The sequence below is a fragment of the Podospora pseudoanserina genome, chromosome 5 (genome assembly GCF_035222485.1).
Source record: "Podospora pseudoanserina strain CBS 124.78 chromosome 5, whole genome shotgun sequence".
Taxonomy (NCBI): domain Eukaryota; kingdom Fungi; phylum Ascomycota; class Sordariomycetes; order Sordariales; family Podosporaceae; genus Podospora; species Podospora pseudoanserina.
The window spans coordinates 2,454,817-2,473,373 of NC_085924.1; the positions used below are offsets into that span (position 1 = coordinate 2,454,817).

Consider the following 18,557-nt stretch of genomic DNA (forward strand, 5'->3'; position numbering starts at 1 on the left):
CGGAAGAAGGAAGCAGGGTTGTCGCACATCGTCCGCACGTTACTCTGTTCGAGGGAACCTTCGGGAAACAGTAGTACAGGAACAAGCACAGCCTGTGTAATTTTGACAAGCCTTTGCACTTTGCTGAGACGATCACACTGCAACAGCTTCTGTCCCTCTTCGGACCCCTCAAGAAACTCTTTGGCCGATCGATGAATAAAGTGAACCCTGTTAAACAGGGGCGTGTTGGCGTTTTCTGTGACCTCCAGGAGCCCTACGCAACGGACTTGTATTCGGCGCGCAAGTTGATCCGATGTCTTCGTGAGAGTTCGCTCCAGGCCCTCGGTTTCTAACCTTCCATGGCAAAACTGATCCATGAGGCTCAAGTTAGTTGCCAAAAGCAATTCACCGATGGCTAATGGCTTGCGGTTATCGATGAGCTGGCAGGCCAAAACTTTGCTGAGATACATTGCAGCATCTCGTCGATACAGAGGCTCGTCATCTCCAAGTCGCTTCCACATCGCCGCATATCGATCTTTCAAATCTCTCGGCAAAGCTCTCAGGCGCTTGCCTAGTTCCCAAACACTGTCGCCTTGGGCTAAACCATTTCTTAGCGACTGAAGGGCCAGTGCAACCCACAAAAACACTCCATCAGCCATCTCACAAATACTTTTCAGGAGTGGTGTTTGGTCAGAGCCAGCAAGCTGCTTGAAACGTGTGTCCAAGACACTGGAGGCGTATTTCCAAATGTCCCACTGTGTGAGTTCGTGAATTTTGAACATTGGCGCATGGGATAGACCGCTTTTTAGAAGGGGTTCAGGACGACTTGCGACGCATATTTTGACATTCTTTAGAGTTTGGAGCTCCTTAACGAAGTTCAGAAGTCGCCGTTGTCCTTCTGATAGACCGGCATCGATCTCATCAAGCCCGTCCAAAAATATACAGACGTCGGTGCCCAGATGCTCTAGAGCGAATTTGAGAACCTTCTTGAGCTCCTTCTTGTTCCAGTCAGGAGCTTCCACTTTCTTGACCGTCCAGGGATATTGGGTGCTGATTCTGGTGGTCATCTCGGCAACGGAGTCGAGCAATTGATGGAGCAACGAACACAAAACTCCCTTGATCCTTCTCTCCATAGGTTGACCAGCAGTCCGGATGAAGTGGCTCAGGATGACAGTCTGTTTCCCCGCCGCATTAACAAGCCGTATAGTTCTGGGATTATTGGCGACATACTTCATGAGAGTACTTTTGCCGGAGCCTGGCTTCCCGCATATCCAGAAAAGAGGCTCTTTTGTCGACTGCAGCGACGACAGGAACTGAATTGAAGCCTCCCGACGCCTTGCAGCGTCTCCGAGAAGCTTATGAATATCTTCATGTTCCTCGTCTATTCTGCTCTCGTCCGGTTCGTTGCTATCCTCATCGTCGTCGTCGTCGTCGTCGTCGTCGTCGTCTTCGATATCATCGTCGTTTTCAGAATGCCCAAAAATCCATCTAAAGGTGTTGGCAGTGGGCGTTCTGATCTGGTTGCGCCGTTCGTTCAGGCTGCCGTACTTGACACTCTTCAAAAGCCTACGGTGCTTGGCTTCATCGAATATGGCGGTTTTCAGATTCGTCACCTCGGTCGTAACGTGAGTGAGAATAGAATCGTGACCAAGCCTGATACTTGCTGCCTCGGCTGTCACGTGGTCCCGGATGGAATCCCCTTGTTGAATGAGCAAGCAAGTCATGCGTGATTCCCCATCTGCAATAGCCGTGACAAGATTGCGGAGCTGCAAGTCAAGTTTAACGAAATCGTTCCGTTGGCGTATATGGATTGCTTCGGTTTTGGTGCTGAAGCCATGGTAGGTAGTGGAATTAGAGAGGCTCCCTTGGAGGAAACGGAGGCAGTAACTTACCAGATGCTGTACCACAAACGGGTCTCAAGTGCGGACTGGTTCCTGTTCAGGGTCTTCTCAAGCTCCTCATGCTTCTTTTTGAGTGTCAATGTGTGTTTCGTCCTAAGTTCGATTGACTGCCATCTTCTTCCAGTAGTCGTTGTCGCCTGAAATTTGCCCAATTCCTCTCCTAGAGCTGTGGCAGCAGCTTTACATTCCTTTGCTATAGCAAGGAGTTGCCGGTCATTTTGCGTGAGAGTTTGTGTAGCCGAATTGAGACTCTGTGTGACGTTGTCAAAAACAGCGTTGAGATGGACTAGGGTTTTGGACAAGTCTGCGTCGGGTGTCTCTCTCTTCAGAAGTCAAGTGCAAGTCGTGTACAATTCATCGGCAAAACTGGTAATTTGGAACACGTTGCAGACGAGACCAAGCGCCGCGAGGGTTTCTAGGCCAGACATGATCGATACCGAACAACTACAGGTAGGTTCGGCAAGTTGTGTAGGAGGAAGGATGGGCTGGTTGTCGAGAGGGGGAGTAACTTGGACTCGGAAATCCTTTGCTATGTTCATGCGAGGTGGAAGGTACACATACCTAACAAAGATAAGCATTTGGTTCCGGGTATCAACAAGTGGCTATGAGACAAACCAAGAGCAGTCAAGGAAAACAATGTTGTGTTCAGAACCTCGAGAGATTGCTGCTAGAGAAAAGGAAACAAGGCATCGCGGGACGAAAGAGCGGAGAAGGACACGATAATGCCACTGAAACACACCCACCTGCAGGAGTGCCTCAGGTATCTCGTAGCCTGATCAAAACTGCAGAGAGTTGTCTCTCAGCCACTGCAGGTCATCAACATCATTAACAGCCCGGTGAGCAATGATGGGTTGCTATTGGTGAGGCTTGCAGATGAGGGAGGGGGGCATGGTCGAAGCCAATATATCGGAGGGATGGGTCGAGAAGACACACAACCAGCGGATGGGACCTTCCAGAAGTAGCGTTTAAGATGTATGAAGATGCATGCGTCCATTGGAACGAATGAACAAATCATGTGAAGGAGATATCCTATTACCTAGTTGAGTGGACTGTCTGTCAAGCCCGTGTCTGCTGGCTGCCTCGAGAGCAGGTCGTCACTGTTCCACAAAGTTGGCCCAACTGAAGTGCCTATTCTGTATGCTGCGGTAAAAAGGACCGCACATTTTATGGTTGATATGGAGGGTTTCCAGTCTTGAGACTACCGGTGGCGGATGACCATCATACAGCCAACCCAACCGGCACCCCCCCCAATTCCTCCCCAACCCCAGGCGAATCCAGCATCAACTTCCCCGGCAACTCGAACCTCTGTTCTTCCACAGGCTTCCACTCCTTCTTCCTCCCAACCCCCCTTCCCAAGCCAGGTGCCGGCAAAATAGGTGTAACGGCCGACATAATCCCCCTTCCCACCCACCCACTCCTCCTTCCTTCCTTCCTCCCTTTCCCCAACCTCTGCTCCTCCTCCTTCACCCTCAAAGCAGCAACAGACAACCCCCCCAACTTCCTCAACACCCTCTCAAGCCTAAACCTAGCTCCATAAACAGGACTCATCAATCCTTTTGTCTTGGTCCCTGTCTTTGTATGCAAAGTGATAATCTCATCTGCATCATGAGTCCCGAAAAGTGAAGTCCATCGTTTCCATAGGTGGAACTTATTCGCGGAGAGGGCAAGGAAGAGCTCATTTTGAGGTAGGAAATAGCGGAAGTGTTGTGGTGACAACAGATGGAAGATAAGGTTGGAGACGGCGTATTGAAGGAAGGGGTAGGATGACGTGATTAGCTGGCGTTGGTTGGCAGTCGTCGAGAAGGGCCGCAGCGGAATGTTGAGGTTGAGAAAAGGGGCTGACTTGACGTTTGGGCTTGGTTTGGGACTTTGAGTTAGACTCTCAAAGTCACGCATATTGAGGTAGGTCAGACAAGCTCGGAGGAGGGAGTAATGTGAGATATTGAGGAAGTCGGTCGTGGTTAGGTTGGCCGGGATGGTACTGTTGCCAGACGTGAGGCAAGTAAAGCCTCGGCCCGAGAGGAAGAAAGAGCGGACGGAGCAGTGACGTGCCTGTACTCGTTGAAGGCCAAGGGAATCGTTTCCCTCCGACTTGGCTTCAAGGAGACCAATGGAGCGGGTTCGTACCCATCTGTGGAATTGACAGGGTGTGTCGGATGTTATCACAGAATTCCGAAGTTGCCGGAGGTCCCGCATCGAAAATGGGGCTCCAACATCCAGAGCCATCAACGGCCCGAGACGCTTGTAGTGTTCGAACTGGTTTGGGTCGGTGAGTCTGATTGCAATGAAGAGATCATTCAGGCGCATCGGCTCGGAGGCAAGTATTACCCACTGAAAGAGGATCAATGCCTCAGCCCTTTCTTTCTCGTTCAAGGTGCTTAACATCCACTCATACAGCCCGTGCAAATCACCAGAAACCTCTTGTAGGGTGCACTCGATGAGCTCCTGAGTAGCGCCTTCTAGAATAGCCGCATTAACGATATTAACCACAATCTCAGCCCATAAAAAGACGCCTCCTGCTTTGCGACCAATCATCATGACTGTACGGTTGCGTTCCTCCCATTCTGCCATCAAGTTGAGACTGACAAAACGAAGGATATCGTCGGTGTTTCGGATGTGCATTGGGACGCTGATGGTATTGTACAGCTCGGTTTCGGGGTGGTAAGCACTGGTGACGCATATGCTGAAGTTGGAGTTATGTGCGAGACGGGACAGACGACTGATTACCTCTCCGACATACATCGACCCAGCCTCATCCGGTATCTCGACGAGGATGAAGGTTCGTCTTGTGGGGGTCTTGATTGGTTGGCCGATGTAAAAATCGGAAAAGAATGACAAAACTTGGGCGTCATCGAAGGCCTCCGGGTCAGCTCGAGGTTGCCTATAGAGTTCGAGTAATGCCGTCCGAAGACGCGGGTCCTGCAGAAATAGCTGTCCCAAAAGACTACGACAGACACTCGCTGGGATGCTTGTCGGGTTTGCTGTAATGCCGATAATGGATGCTCCAGCAGGGCCCCACTGTCGTCCAAGCCTCCTGCGTAGAGACGTGAGAAGGATATTCTTGCCACACCCAGATTCGCCTCGTATCCAGAAGACCTTGTTCTTGTCTGGGCCACTTCGGTTGTGCCATGTCTGAAAGTCGTACAGATCGTATAGCCAAAGGCAGGTTCCAGGATAGGATGCGGCCAGGGGGGTCTCGGCGTGAAAAATTGGGGGTGGAACGAGTGCCGCCAGGCAGTCGGTTTCTTCGCTATTCAGGACATGACGCTCCTTCAGGTTAGCTGGCAATAACTTGACATCAATCTGGAGGTGACTTACTCTTTCCTCTTCGTCCCGAACAAACTCAGCCAAGCAAGTTATCAAAGCTTGGTATCCCACATCTTCCATCGACCAAAACTTAGCAACGTTGTTATGCAAAGCCCCGATCGTTGTTGCCTTTTCTCGAGGGTCTCCGATGAAGCTTGCAAGTCGACGTACGGTCTGTGTGCATTTGTCAGGTCTCTGTCCTTCTTTGCCGGGAATTGGCAGTCACTTACTGCGGCAGCCCGCTCATCAGCATCTGCAAAGCTTGGAATAACAGACTCCTGGAATGTCTTGACCCTGAAGTTGAACTCGTTCCATCGCCTGATGAAGGATTGTCGTCCAAGCTCAATTTCAGCGCTGCTGCCACCACAAAGCTGTGGCAAAACAGGATCGTCCGGGTCAACAGAGAGGGTCACACTGCCCATACTTGTCACAGCGTCTCCAAGTGATGCATGTTCCGTGGCGCGGTGAGGGCTAGCGAGGAAAACCACGGCGGATGTCGAGAAAAGGACATTTTTCAGAGGTCCGTCGCGTTCGATGTCGGCGAGGCGAAGGATCTACAAGAGTTAGCCAATAAAACATGACAAGCCAGAGACCCTTACTTCTTTTAGGATGATACCGCCGGTGGAATGAGCAACGAAGACAAGAGGACGCGCTTGCGCCCCAAACGCTGCCCGCGCAGTAGCCAGTTCAAACAAAAACTCGCTGGCATGCGCAAATATGTCGCCTTGTAGCCGGAGGGGCTTCTTGTCCACAACCAGGGTGTGGTAGCCCCACGTAAATATCCTGGCGTTTGGGCAGGATTGCGGTAAAAAGTCCAACGGCCAGAACACGTCGTTCCTTGGGGCCTCGTTAAGCTGATCCGCAAAGTCGGCAAGACGTAATCGGGAAGATGACTTGAACGAGGCTTTTCTCAGCAAAGTTCGCGATCTGCTAACAAAGCCTTCCTCTTTGGCAAGTAACGGCTCCGAGTTCGTTCGCCTGAGTTGCGCTGTAGGAGGCGGCTTTCTCAGTCTCTTCCCTTGTGTTGATGAGGGATGTATTGGCGTGATGGGTGTTGGCGTTTGCCCTTCGTCAAAGCACTTCCATGACCTGACAGGATGGCCGCCCATGCCATGGACCAAGATAATACTGCGCATGATGATCAGACAGTGCTCTCATTCAGCCGGAAGGGTGGTCTACTCACTCAACGGCTGGATCGATTGGTCCGTCAGGCTCATATAGCAGCGTAAGCCCAACTGACTTGATCTGGTCTTCTTGAATCTTCATTTTGGTGTGACCAATTAATCGTGCAAAACAACGAGTTGAGAAAATTACACAAAACGATGGTGATGGTCAGAATGCCATCTGGCCCAGGTTGTCGGACGTTGTTCAGGCCTTCAACATCCTTATTATTAGCCTCGCTGTGCCGCCCACCATCACCGAAGACCTGACACACAACAACATTATGAGCATTGGTTGAAACGCCGTTTCTTGTTTCTTCTGGTGGTGGTCTGGAAGCGGGCCGATGAAGTCCAACGTCTTCAACCGTGCCGTCTTCGCCTCTCTCAGGCCGCCAAAAGCCGGACACAATACCCGACCCGGCTGTTCTGGTATCGAAACGGCATGGACGCATGGCCGAGACTCAGTTTTGAGTGTCAAGAACAAGTCATGCTGATTTGAAGCAATGTGAAGCCAGCTGGTTCGTGAACTTGTAGTGATGAGCATTATCGGGAGAACGATGATGATTGGCATGGAATATTGAGGAGGTAAGTGATATCGATTTATTTGGAGGCAATTTTTTTAAAGAAAAAGAAGAATGTAAAAGGAAGGAAAAATCCAGATTGGAGGTTTGATATTCCCCAAGCAAAAGACCAGCGAGAAATTGGATAGGTGTTGACAATCAAGCGATGACCAACCAGGTCAGCCCACCGGCGCACAGACACACCCACGATGATAAAGCCGAAACAACAGAAACGGTTTTCTCGAGAAGGACGCCGCCTAGGGTAGATAGGAATATTTGACCATTACGTTGCTCTGAAGACTGGTGTTGATGTTGGTGGGGAGAATTATCATGCATCCTTGGCATCTCCAAAGCCCCCAAATGCGACACTTCCCCGCCTGACAAAGCAGAGATTAAAGTCACGTGAAGTGGCGTCCCGCGTCGCTCTTTCCCAGCGGCGTGCTCGTTCCATTCAGCGGCAGACCTTGAACGTCACCATTGTCGTCACGAAGTGACCCAGTGGACTCTGTCGCTTGGGTTGCTACTCTATTATCGATGTAATATATCGCCCACCTTATTTTTTACTTTCCAGTCACTTTCGAAGCATGGCTTGGGCTCGCATACTTTGGCAGGTGTACCTGCGAGTAGAGGTTTGTCTTCCTCGCTGTTATCTTGGAGAGCTTGTACTGACTTACATTTCCAGGATCATATCGTCGCCCGAGTAAGCTCCCCAATCATCCTGCTCCCCGATCCCTATACAAGGCTCTAACCGACAAAGATCCTCCAAAGCCCCGGATTCCACCACGGCGTACAGCGCATCCACCGTAGAGTCGAAGATTTCCGATACGGGCGCAACCCACACGAACCACTGCGCCAGGGAGAGGCCTCAGCAGACCCTAGAGAAGGATACGAACAGGCTAGGAGTTTCTTCAAATACTTTATTGACGAGCTCAAGAACCAGGCCAAGGGGAGGCCAACGGATGTGGCACCCCCACCAGCACCACCCAAGAAGTGAAGAGGCGTAGGCATGCGAGGAGCAGCGAACATTTTAAGGAAAACACGATGCACGATCAATCCTCCGCCGTCAGCAAGAAAATACACCGGCTTATCAGAAGCCAAGGGTATAACACCAGCTGGTGCGTGGCATTGCCCGACAGAGTTCGGGATGTGGCACATCTCCGTAACGAATGTGCCCCCATACAGCCTCAGGATACCATCCGCAGTAAGAATTTGGCTTGCGCTAGTAGCGTTGGGAACCAAGATATTTCTACTAGCGGGAAACTTGGATAGCACGTTTTTGGCATATCACCGAGCTGTACACAACGCCATACGATAGACTTCGTCAATGCCAATCAATATCAAGATTCAGACCTTGCAAGCTATTCCCACTTCCTCGACATACCAAGGTCTTGTACCCACAATTGCCCACATCACCTTCCCGCTATCCGTCTCCTATCATTTTCAATATTTAGGACCTTGCAATTGCACCATCAGTGGTATCGCCAGTCTGTCAGTGGTATTTCCTTCAGCTTGACAACACACACACAGCCCCATTATGCATGGTTCGCACTGCATAACCCCTGCGTATTCGCTACGTGATAGCACGTTGGGGATAACGTACCCTGCAGTTGTCCATGGTGCATGCGATGATAGTAGCAATGTTGCAGCCGCAAAGCGGGGAGAAGACTTTGATTGACCCGATGGTTACACGTCCTTGCTGACATGCATCTTGGCAGTCATCAACAATGGCTTGTTGGATGAATACGGATCACGGCATGCAGGGTTCCCCACCAGAACTGCCATGTTCGAGGGTGATCATCCGTGGGTGGATGGTGTTATCCCAGGGATTGAGATGGCTTCATTGCTACACACATGCCGGTGGTCCGTGTTGGCTGACGAGGAGGTGACGGGAGGTTGCGTTGTGAGGGGGAAATATATAGGGGCTGCCGGGCGCGGTTGGGTGTCTGGGCTTGATCACTTGGTCCAGGAAGCACGTTGGCTTCACCATCAGCACCATGGCGAGCTGGTACTTGTCCCTTTTCATAGGCATTCTGGCCTTTACGATCTTCAAGCTTCGCAATGTCGGCCGTCGACCGAAAGGTCTCCCTCCTGGACCTCGAACCCTCCCCCTCATCGGCAATTTACACCAGATACCCTCCAACAACGCATATGTCCAATTCAAGAAGTGGGCAGAAGAATACGGCCCAGTCTACTCGCTGATCACCGGGACGAAAGTCATGATTGTGCTCAACACCGACGTCGCCATCAAAGACCTCCTCGACAAGCGCAGCAACATCTACTCATCCCGACCGGAGATGTACATCTCCTCCCTTGCCAGCGGCGGCCTCCGCATGTTGCTCATGCCATACGGTGATACCTGGCGGCGAGTCAGGAAGCTCTTCCATGGGTTGCTGCATCTGAAGGCGTCGAACTCGTACGTCCCCTACCAGGATCTCGAGAGCACATCCATGATGATTGCGTTGTTGGAAGAACCAGACAAGGTGCTGCATCATATTAGACGGTACACCAACTCCTTGACCACCCAGATCGTCTACGGGTTTCGAACCCCAAAGATTGATGACCCCAAGCTGCTCAGGCTGTACCACGTTATTGAGGAGTGGTCGTCCATCACCGGCGCCGGGGCGGCAGCTGTCTTGGACGTCTTTCCCATTTTCCGATCCCTACCCCCTTTCATTCGCCCACTTTATCGCCATGCATTGGACCTCAAAGAGCGAACGTTTGACCTCTACAAAGGCCACTGGCTCGAGGCGAAGAAAAAGGTGCAGAATGGCACAGCCAAGCCATGTTTCTGCGTCGGTATTGCCAACGCACAAGAAAGCCAAAAGTTTGATGATGACTTTGCTGCCATGGTTGCTGGGACGGCGCTGGAGGCAAGCTCGGATACCACTGCCTCGACGCTGGCGGGGTTTGTCCTTGCTATAATCTTGTATCCGGAGGCGCAAAACAAGGCGCAGAGGGTGGTTGATGAAGTTTGCGGGGATAGATTCCCCTCGATTGAGGATATGGAAAACCCAAAAGCGCAGTATATCAGGGCTTGTGTGAAGGAGAACTTGAGGTGGATGCCGACCGCGATATTGGGCGCGCCGCATGCGGTGATTAAGGATGATGAGTATATGGGGTATAGGATTCCCAAAGGGGCAGGGGTGGTGTATAATGCTTGGTTGGTCACTTCTATTCCTTTCTTCGCTGATATTTTGCTGATGGTTGCAGGGCTGTACATATGGACGCCGAACGGCACCCTAACCCCCGCGTCTTTGATCCTGACCGGTACATCCATGACTTTGCTAGCTCGACCGAGTCAGCTCAGCAGGCTGACGCTACCAAGCGGGATCATTTTAGTTTTGGGGCGGGGAGGAGAATCTGCGAGGGGATGCACGTGGTTGACAGGTCGATGTTTCTTGTTATTGCGAGGTTGATGTGGGCGTTCAAGTTCGAGAAGGCGATTGATGAGGTGACGGGGCAGGAGATCACACCCGATCAGGATAATCTAGTCGGTGGGTTCCTGATGCAGCCCAGGCCATTTAGGTTGAAGATCACGCGCAGGAGCGAGAAGAAAGCGGAGACGGTGAGGGAGAAGTGGGGGGAGTGTTTGGGTTTGTTGGATGAAGGGGGGCAGTGGAGGAGTGTACCGGAGGGGATGCCGTTTACTGTTTCTGAGGGGGATGGAAAGGGGGAGTGATAGTTGCTTTGACCTTGATGGATATCTTGGGGGTGGTGGTTGTCTTGCGATGTTGGTGAATGGATGGAGCCAGACATACGAAGGTTGAGAACTTTGGTCCCGATTTGTTAAGTAGTATATATCTGGGTAATCGGTGGCGTAACCTTGAAATAAACTCAATTCATCACGTTCTTGCTTAAAAACCCCTCAATTCAAGATTCAGTCCATTCGTTGCAAGCCTAACCTTCCCCCAAGTGGAACTGTCAAGACTTTAACCCCTTAGAGAATGTCAAATCTTGTCCATTCTATCCCGATATCCCATTCCAGTGCGTGTTCCATGTCCTCTTCCATATAGCCAGGCACATACGAGTCACCAACATACTCATAGTAACCATTGTGACTAAATCTCAGGGTTAGTGGAGCGTGACCTCCTGCAACCAAGCAAACAAGATCGCCCTCCCTGCAGTCAGGCGAACCCAGTCCGAGTCGGAACCTGGAATTGGAACCTAGCCCGGTTGCCATGTAGATCTGGCGGTGCGGTGCACTTCTGCTAGCACTCAGTGTGGTGGTGTGCGTGATGTCCTCAATGACCTCAGTCTTGTTAATCTTATTGTTCTCGGGCTCGGCGTCGAGATAAAGCCCATCCACCTTGAGAGAAGCACGACTGATGGCTTCCTTGAACCAGTCAAATGACTCCTCAGCAAGGTCCTGGCCACCTGTGAGGCAGCTGTACAACTCGACGAGACATGGCTCATTGATAGGGCCGACAAATCGTATAAGTCTGTCGAGGTTCGTCCACCACTTCTGCAGGCTATATGTCCTGTGAATTATGCCAACCAACTTGCCGTGAACCTGCAGCACTCCCGCGTTTGATACAACCGGTAGATGCTCGCTTCGAGATGGCACACTTCTCGTTACCCGACTCAGTGCCGGGTACCGGAGAGCTTCAATATTGCAGGAAAAGTCCGGCGTCCAGGAAGGGAGGTATGTCTCCCACGTCGTGAGATGGGTCCTGAGATGGGTGCAAAGAAACAAAATAATCAGTGTCTTGTCACTCTCAATCGAAAACTTTGCCATTTCGGTGTAGACCTCCGACACGTGCTGTAATCCGGTTTGGGAGGGTGAATGCCCGCCGCAATCCCATCAAAGTGTATCATGCCAACAATGGCAAAGACGTGATCTCGAAGGTCGGAACATTCCGTATTGATGCTCACGGTGAGGACCTCGTTTAGGTTGGTGATGCCCTGGCCACTGTGGTGGTGTTGGAGCTCATAAGACTGCTGTCGCAGATAGTCGATCCCCGAGAACATTTCGAAAGCCTTGGCGTATGCCTTCAAAGTTTGACGCCCTAATATGCTCGACTTTGGGTTCAAGACGTCTTCAAGCTCCTCCCCCATAGCCAGAGGGCTGGCAGCAGCCCATGTCTCCCAGTCTTCCCACTTGTTCCCACATCCGATAAGCGGCGCTTTTTCTGGGCAAATGACCTCCTGTAGAATCCATGTTCTGCTCCAAAAAGGCCGGTTCATCAGGGCTGTCAAAGGCTCAATGGCGCGCCACACGTCCAGAGCCGGCTTCATGGGGGACTTCGCAGAAACAGCTCTAATGAGCTCAAAAGCCTCGTCGGTCCCAGGACCAGTTGGGCCCAGCCATGCAAGAACACGGGATGCGCCCTTAAAAATTTGTCCCATGTACTCGACCTGGCGATTCCTCTCTGTATTGTCGTCTTGGTTGATGCAGATGGCGTCGATCCAGACCCGGCGGTCCCGATCTTTGAGTCTGAGGTGGCGAAGAGCATCATGAGCTGACTTGGTGACGGGCAGAGAGGCCGCGCCGATGGAAATCAAGTAATTGCGGGTTGGATCCCCCCAAGTGTAGGAGAGGGCTTCGTAGTCGTTTTCATGTTGCAGGCTGTGGCGGGTCAGGGAGCATAAGATTGGATCGTCGGACGACCCTAGGTGGATCGTCAAGACGCGGATTTGGGCGATCGAGTGATCGATGGGTTTGTATTCAAGATGTGGAGGTGGCATATTTTTTTTGTTAACAGGATTATCTGGTCATACATGACAATATCGGGTGAAGAATTTGGAAATAATGTTGCTGGTGAGCAGCTGGAGGCATCGTTTGGACAGTGATGCCTGATGTCACGCCGGCCGCATAACAGCTGACCAATGAAGTCGAGAATCGTGCGGGTAGGCCAAATACCTACCTACCAGACACACCCTGCCCACAAGGTAATTGAGACAGCAAAGGTAAGTTAACCTATACCATAGTATGAACCATGCCTCACCAGCAAGTTAATAAGCATTTCTACTACATTTAAAGGCCTTTCAATTATTTTTAAAGGCCTATCAACTATCTTTACAGGCTTATCAACTATCTTTCAGTCGGTGAAGGTTGGGACAGTTGGATGGGGAAAATACTTGGAAAGGAATGGCGCTCTCCGCATCCTTGTCCCAGTCGCCAGCGTATAGAGAAAGTCGGCATTCCGTCATAGTGCCCGCCATGGTTATCGATAGCCAACTCCTCCAAATAGGCAAAATCGGTGAATTTGGTGAAGACCGTGTCGTTTTCTGGAAGAACGAATGCACTCATTCTTAGAGTTCTTAGCCGCAGGGGCTGTCGTCCATCTCTCGCATATTTGTGACAAATACCATTGAGGAACCCGACGTATTTTACCGATTGGGACTCGAAAATGTAGTCATCATCTATCGAAAGGTCAAGCGGTTGAAGACCCCTTCAAAGCTCATGTTAGCCAATCAGTCTGCACTGCTTGAGAACGGTATGCTCGAAAGGAAGACCCACGGCGATTTGATCAAAGCCTTAGATGTTTGGCCTTGCCATTCTGTTAGATCACCTTGGATATTGCGAAGTGTCAAAGAGGCGAGATTGCCGAATAGCGAGATCTCCATGGGCTTATAATGCGGATTGGCGTCTCTATCTTCAGGCTCCCGATACGGGGCCAGGTGAAGATGCAGACTCTTGAGCCTAGGGCACCATGCCGCTAAAGATGATATGGTGCCTGAATGTATTGTGTGGCATATGTCCTCGTCTGCATCCCATGTGAAGCTTTCTAGGCGCTCCATTTTGTTGACCAAGGCGGTCACTTTTTCATTCGTAGTTGAGGACCACCATTCGGTCTCACACGCGTCGGGAATGGTCAAGGCTTTTGTGTGAATGAGGTTCGAGTTTGATGGTTGAAGATATAAAAACACGATGGAGGGACCGAGGTGTCGATAAAGGTGTCGACAAAACTCGAAATTGAAAATTTTGTTGGTGAGGGCCAAACTGTGGAGGAGACGCCTATCGTTGATTTGGTCGGCGATTGATTTCAGAATCTCCAGGCTTCTGCCCACCTTAGGGCCGGCAGAGTACCTAGCGGCGAGATTCTTTGCTCAAAACCTGGAATTCTCAGCTGAAAATTCTTTCCTCTCGGGAGCAGCTGATAAGTGGCCCTTCTGCTTCAGGTTGCTCTATAGTGTCTAGTGCGATACCCAAGGTGGCAAAAGCAAAAATATATAATTGCTGCGTTGAGATGATATTCAAGCGGAGAACTGTTCTCAAAATGAGATGGTCGGTGATGTCTTTATGTGAAGGGGAGGCCTTGTGTTGCAAGCAGAAATGAGTTCGTTGGGCTCAACGGGACTGACCACCTCACCCTGTCACCACCGCAGACTCAGGAACTCAGATCATTTGGCCCATAGTCGGTCACATCGAAATGTCATGATAACAGTCACTTCAGGCGAGTCAACACCCCAAACCAAAACAGAAAACTAAAATTCTAAAAGTCCCTCTATGCCCCCAACATCGCAATGCTACCAACGCTCTAAATGCACCCCCCCACCCCTTACTCCATCACAAATACCTCCCCGTCCTCCAAGAAAAAGCCTCCGCACCACTCATCCTCCTCTCAATCCCCTCCACTGCCCTCCGCAACCTCCCCTCGACCAGCATCTCCCCCTTCAACCTCACAAACTCCCCCTCCCAAACCCTCACAAGCCTAACACACAACCCCCTCGCCGCCTCAACCCCAATACCCACCTCCCCCGCCAAAACCGCAACCCCATTCACCAACGCCCCTCCCTCCTCTCCATTCATCTCCGCCGCTTCCCATTCTCTCTCAAAACTAAAAACATCATTCAATATACTGACATGATAATTCGCCAGTTTTTCCAACGGTCTCAACATCCTTTTCTCATCAGCTGTAATACCTGCCAGAGCGGGGTCTGTCCAGTAGAGTAACTCAACACAAATCGGCATCCCAACGTCAGTCTCCCTAAACACAAGATATTCTTTTAGAGAAGAGAGTGAGGATGGTCCGCGTGAGGGAACACAGTGGCAGTCAAGCATAGCCAAATACGCTTCAAGTATAGGCGCCGAGTTGGGGTACGTCAAGAACTTGGCAAACAAACCCGCGTGCATGCTGTCGATTGTTGTCACCGGAACAGTCATCTCGGGGGAGGTCGAAAGGGAGTGAAGAGACGAGACGATGCTGGCATTGGTGGAGAGGGTGTTTTTGTCAAAGTAGTCTGCTTTTGTCAGTGATTGAAACAACAAAGGGGTGACATTTGGGGAGAACTGACCATCCATGAGGAAGCCTAAGAGTAAAAGCTCACACGCGAGCTTCACACGCTCCGCCTCCCCCGTGGGAAACATAAACAGCACGACTTCGCTCAGCTTCCAACTGATGAACGCCTGTTTGTGTTTTTCCGACGGCCATTCCCATGTGTTGGCGAGGTATGTCATGACATGGCGGTCGATTTGCTCGTGGTCTGGGTGGAGGACTGCTTCTGGCAGAATAGAAGGGGGGATGACCGCCTTTAGGGGGTGAGTCGGTTTGCCGTGCATGTTGCGATGACTTGAGTCACGTCTTCTGCTACGCTGACGCTGAGGTTTTGTGGCTGGTGTCTTCTCGCCAGATGGACTTTTTTCAATCTCGATACTGACCATCATCGCCATCCAAGATCTGCCCCTTCCATCTTATATCCACATGCACCACTCAGACTCCCACCACAGCCCCCATTCTCGAACCATCTCCCATCCCCAAACTAACGCTCCTCTCCCCAGCTGAATCCCCCAAACCAGTCACCGCCTCCACCATTAACCCCGTCCTCACATAGGCGCTACTACCTTCAAACATCAATCACCAAATCCGACATCGAATCCAACCTTGGTAACCCCGTCCGGAGATAAACCTCCCCTTCCAGCCCTTCCATCAACCCGGCACAGCCCATGCCGTGCAACGCCAATCAGCGCTGTCAGACCGGGAATAACCTCTTATCGTTACACACCATTGATCCTTCCCGCCCATTCAGCCGGCCCACAGCCAACGGGGGATCGCCGGATACGGGACGGGAAAAACCACACGGACGGGCGCTAATGTAATCCAATGGCGAACATTCACTTTGTGGTGACGGTGTTTCAGCTACATGATGACCGTTCGATGGCAGTCCGGACTGGTGTGGAGCCGTTGAATGATGCTCCAGACTTTGTTTCTCAATGCAGGGGGGAAGCAAAGAACGTTTTGGCTGGACGCTGTCATTCATTGGTGCCGAGGCATCGCCTTCTTTGTCGAAGTCTATCCAACAATGCTATCTATCAGTCAGTCTGTCTACCCGTCTAATCCATGCATTTTAACCTCCGCTGTCATAATTCACAATGTCTTTTTAAAAACCAGCTCCGTCCCATGCTGATGTCACATCAAACTCTTTCCTTTCCCCCATCAAAATAGCAACACCATCCCCCTACGAAACCCACCCATAAACCCCCGCCAAAACCCTCCCCACCTCCTCCTCCCCTTCCTCCTCCCAATTCTCAACCTCCACCCCCTCCCCATACCAATACAACTTCACCCCCCTCTCACTCTTTCCCCCATACTTCACTACCCCCTCCCTCTCCTCTTCCGTCTCCCTCCAATGATTCCCCCACGTCTTTTTCTCTTTATCCAAAACCCCTAACCCACTCTCCATCACTTGCACCTTGTACGTCAATTCATCCGACCAACGTCCATCAGGCACCATGATGTCATTAATCAAGAAATGAACCTGGTTATTGCTTGGATCCCGGTAAGAGAAATACGGGCCAGCGGTGAACGTTTCCATGAGCGCGCTTCCGTGTTGGCGTGTGCAGCGCAAAAGGGCCTTGTACCGCTTGTGAAAGGGGGCGCCGAGCGGGAGGGAGAGGATGAAGGGTCTGATGGGAGTGTCGGGGCGAATGATGTGGGTTTTGGGGGGGAGGAGGGTGTGGATTATCCGGCCGGGGGGGTTGTTGCTTTTGCGGGTGATGGTTTGGGGGGGTAGTCTTGGTGCGATGGGGAAGACGGCAGATGTTTGCTGGGTTGATGGTTGGGTTGAGGAGGTGAACTGTTGGTATTGTTGTTGAGTTAGGGCATACGCCGGACGTGAGGCTGTTGGCTGGTGGTGGCCCAGATATACGGGTGATGGGTATGGCTGCTCGGGCGGCACGTGGCGATGTCCTGGAGTAAAGGAGACTGATACATGGTGCCCGGGGAGAGACGATGTTGGTCCCCTGACGGGCGAGGGGTTGGAATAATCATTTGGTGGGTGAGTTGGCTGTGGAACATTCGTCGGATTGTGTGTTGTCGGTTGCATGTGCCTATAGAGAAGCGGGTCAATGTTGCGCAGGTCGGGGTTGTTTGGGGTGTCGTGTGGTGCCATAATTGCTAGTTGATACTGATGATGTTTGAATAAGAAAAGACTGCAAGCCTCTTCTGCCTTCTGCGTGGCAGCAGAATGCCCCAGGCCAGAGAACGCATCCAGCTCCACACTGTCGTCCTCTGGCTAAAACCTTAATCACAGCATGACATGGCGAGCACTTGCCCAAGGTAGGCGGATGACTCAGCCGAGCCCCTTTTTGCGCGGCTCTATTGTTTCTTTCCCTCCTGTTCAGAAATGCAGCGGGAATATTACCTCTTTCCGGTTGAACAAAGCAACCTGATAACAATTATCCGTGATCACTAATGAACCATCACAGTTCAGACTTGAAGCATCAATTTTCTGAACCGTTCATCACCCAACCAAGACAACCATGGAGCAACATCCTCTACTGGAACCCAACCCTCCACAACCAGCCGCACCTTTGCACTCACCCGTTGGGAGGCAATGGTGGATCGGGGATGACCACCACTATGTGCCTGCGAATTGGGGTCGCCAATGGCCGCTGTCACTTGCCCTTGATCAGGATGACCCTAATGGCAGATTGTACACAAGACAGGACACAAATCAATCCCAAAGGGACTAGGAGAGGAGCGAATGTATCGCCGATGCTGTGGCTCAGGCACAGGAAAGAGATCCGACCTACCAACCATCGGATTCGGGGCCGTCAACGCCGCCCGGCCTGAATCTTGACCTTCCAGGCAGCAAAGACGAGGCCGACACCGGCAATCTTGCCCCGCCGTTACCACCCAACCCCTCTGCTCCACAGAAGAAAGGGGATCCCGGAGGCAAGGACCTGTTCCAGGATCCAAGACGACTTGACGTCGACGAAACCTCCGCCAACGAGCCAAAGCCCTTTGTGCGGTGTATCATATGCACGTGCTATATCGCTGCCTTTATCGATCAGGAGCCGGTGCCGGAACCTTCTCCGCCTGCTGGGAACAAGCGCAAGAGACGATTGTCGGACTTTCAACGAAATGAGGCGAAGAAGGGCGTCTTTCGTGTTTGCGGGCATATGTTTTGCCATGAATGCTGGGAGGAGTACATGAATGATGTCGGTAGGAGACGTGCAGCAAGGGGTGAAGTTCGGCTCATTCAAGTCGAAGATCGACCTCAGATCCCACAGAATGATGCTCCAGAGAATGGCCCCCGAGATCCCTGGTCACCAGAATCCTCCCACTCTTCCCATGCTGCCCTACCGGACCGCACCTATCCAACATATCAGTGTCCGATATGTTGCCTGGAGATCAGGTTCACTGCTGGCAAGTGCCAAGCTTGTCTCATTACTTACGAGATCCCATATTGGCCGGATGGCTTTCCAT

At 51.5% G+C, this 18,557-nt stretch overlaps 6 protein-coding genes across 6 annotated transcripts; 2 read left to right on the forward strand and 4 right to left on the reverse strand.

Moving 5' to 3' along the window:
• Positions 1-3,098: 3,098 nt before the first annotated feature.
• QC764_511700 (uncharacterized protein) lies at positions 3,099-7,278 on the reverse strand (the record flags this gene model as incomplete). The annotated part of the gene is made up of 5 exons (XM_062948390.1): positions 6,370-7,278; positions 5,786-6,314; positions 5,417-5,740; positions 5,199-5,360; positions 3,099-5,147 (listed from the first exon to the last, which is right to left on the reverse strand). Exons 1-5 carry the CDS (start codon positions 6,450-6,452, stop codon positions 3,099-3,101), a joined length of 3,147 nt encoding a protein of 1,048 aa, XP_062799144.1. The 5' UTR covers positions 6,453-7,278.
• On the forward strand, positions 7,182-7,900 carry QC764_511710 (uncharacterized protein; the record flags this gene model as incomplete). The annotated part of the gene is made up of 3 exons (XM_062948391.1): positions 7,182-7,535; positions 7,589-7,606; positions 7,664-7,900. The coding sequence occupies exons 1-3, from the start codon at positions 7,491-7,493 to the stop codon at positions 7,898-7,900; spliced, it is 300 nt and encodes a 99-aa protein (XP_062799145.1). The 5' UTR covers positions 7,182-7,490.
• A 1,000-nt stretch (positions 7,901-8,900) lies between these two features.
• On the forward strand, positions 8,901-10,585 carry QC764_511720 (uncharacterized protein; the record flags this gene model as incomplete). The annotated part of the gene is made up of 2 exons (XM_062948392.1): positions 8,901-10,066; positions 10,117-10,585. The coding sequence occupies 2 exons, from the start codon at positions 8,901-8,903 to the stop codon at positions 10,583-10,585; spliced, it is 1,635 nt and encodes a 544-aa protein (XP_062799146.1).
• A 1,019-nt stretch (positions 10,586-11,604) lies between these two features.
• QC764_0080570 (uncharacterized protein) lies at positions 11,605-12,591 on the reverse strand (the record flags this gene model as incomplete). Its single annotated transcript, XM_062940779.1, has 1 exon — positions 11,605-12,591. The coding sequence occupies one exon, from the start codon at positions 12,589-12,591 to the stop codon at positions 11,605-11,607; it is 987 nt and encodes a 328-aa protein (XP_062799147.1).
• Positions 12,592-14,416: 1,825 nt separating this feature from the next.
• QC764_511740 (uncharacterized protein) lies at positions 14,417-15,951 on the reverse strand (the record flags this gene model as incomplete). The annotated part of the gene is made up of 2 exons (XM_062948393.1): positions 15,145-15,951; positions 14,417-15,090 (listed from the first exon to the last, which is right to left on the reverse strand). The coding sequence occupies exons 1-2, from the start codon at positions 15,518-15,520 to the stop codon at positions 14,417-14,419; spliced, it is 1,050 nt and encodes a 349-aa protein (XP_062799148.1). The 5' UTR covers positions 15,521-15,951.
• Positions 15,952-16,305: 354 nt separating this feature from the next.
• Positions 16,306-17,238, reverse strand: QC764_511743 (uncharacterized protein; the record flags this gene model as incomplete). Its single annotated transcript, XM_062948394.1, has 1 exon — positions 16,306-17,238. The coding sequence occupies one exon, from the start codon at positions 17,236-17,238 to the stop codon at positions 16,306-16,308; it is 933 nt and encodes a 310-aa protein (XP_062799149.1).
• Between the last annotated feature and the right edge of the window lie 1,319 nt (positions 17,239-18,557).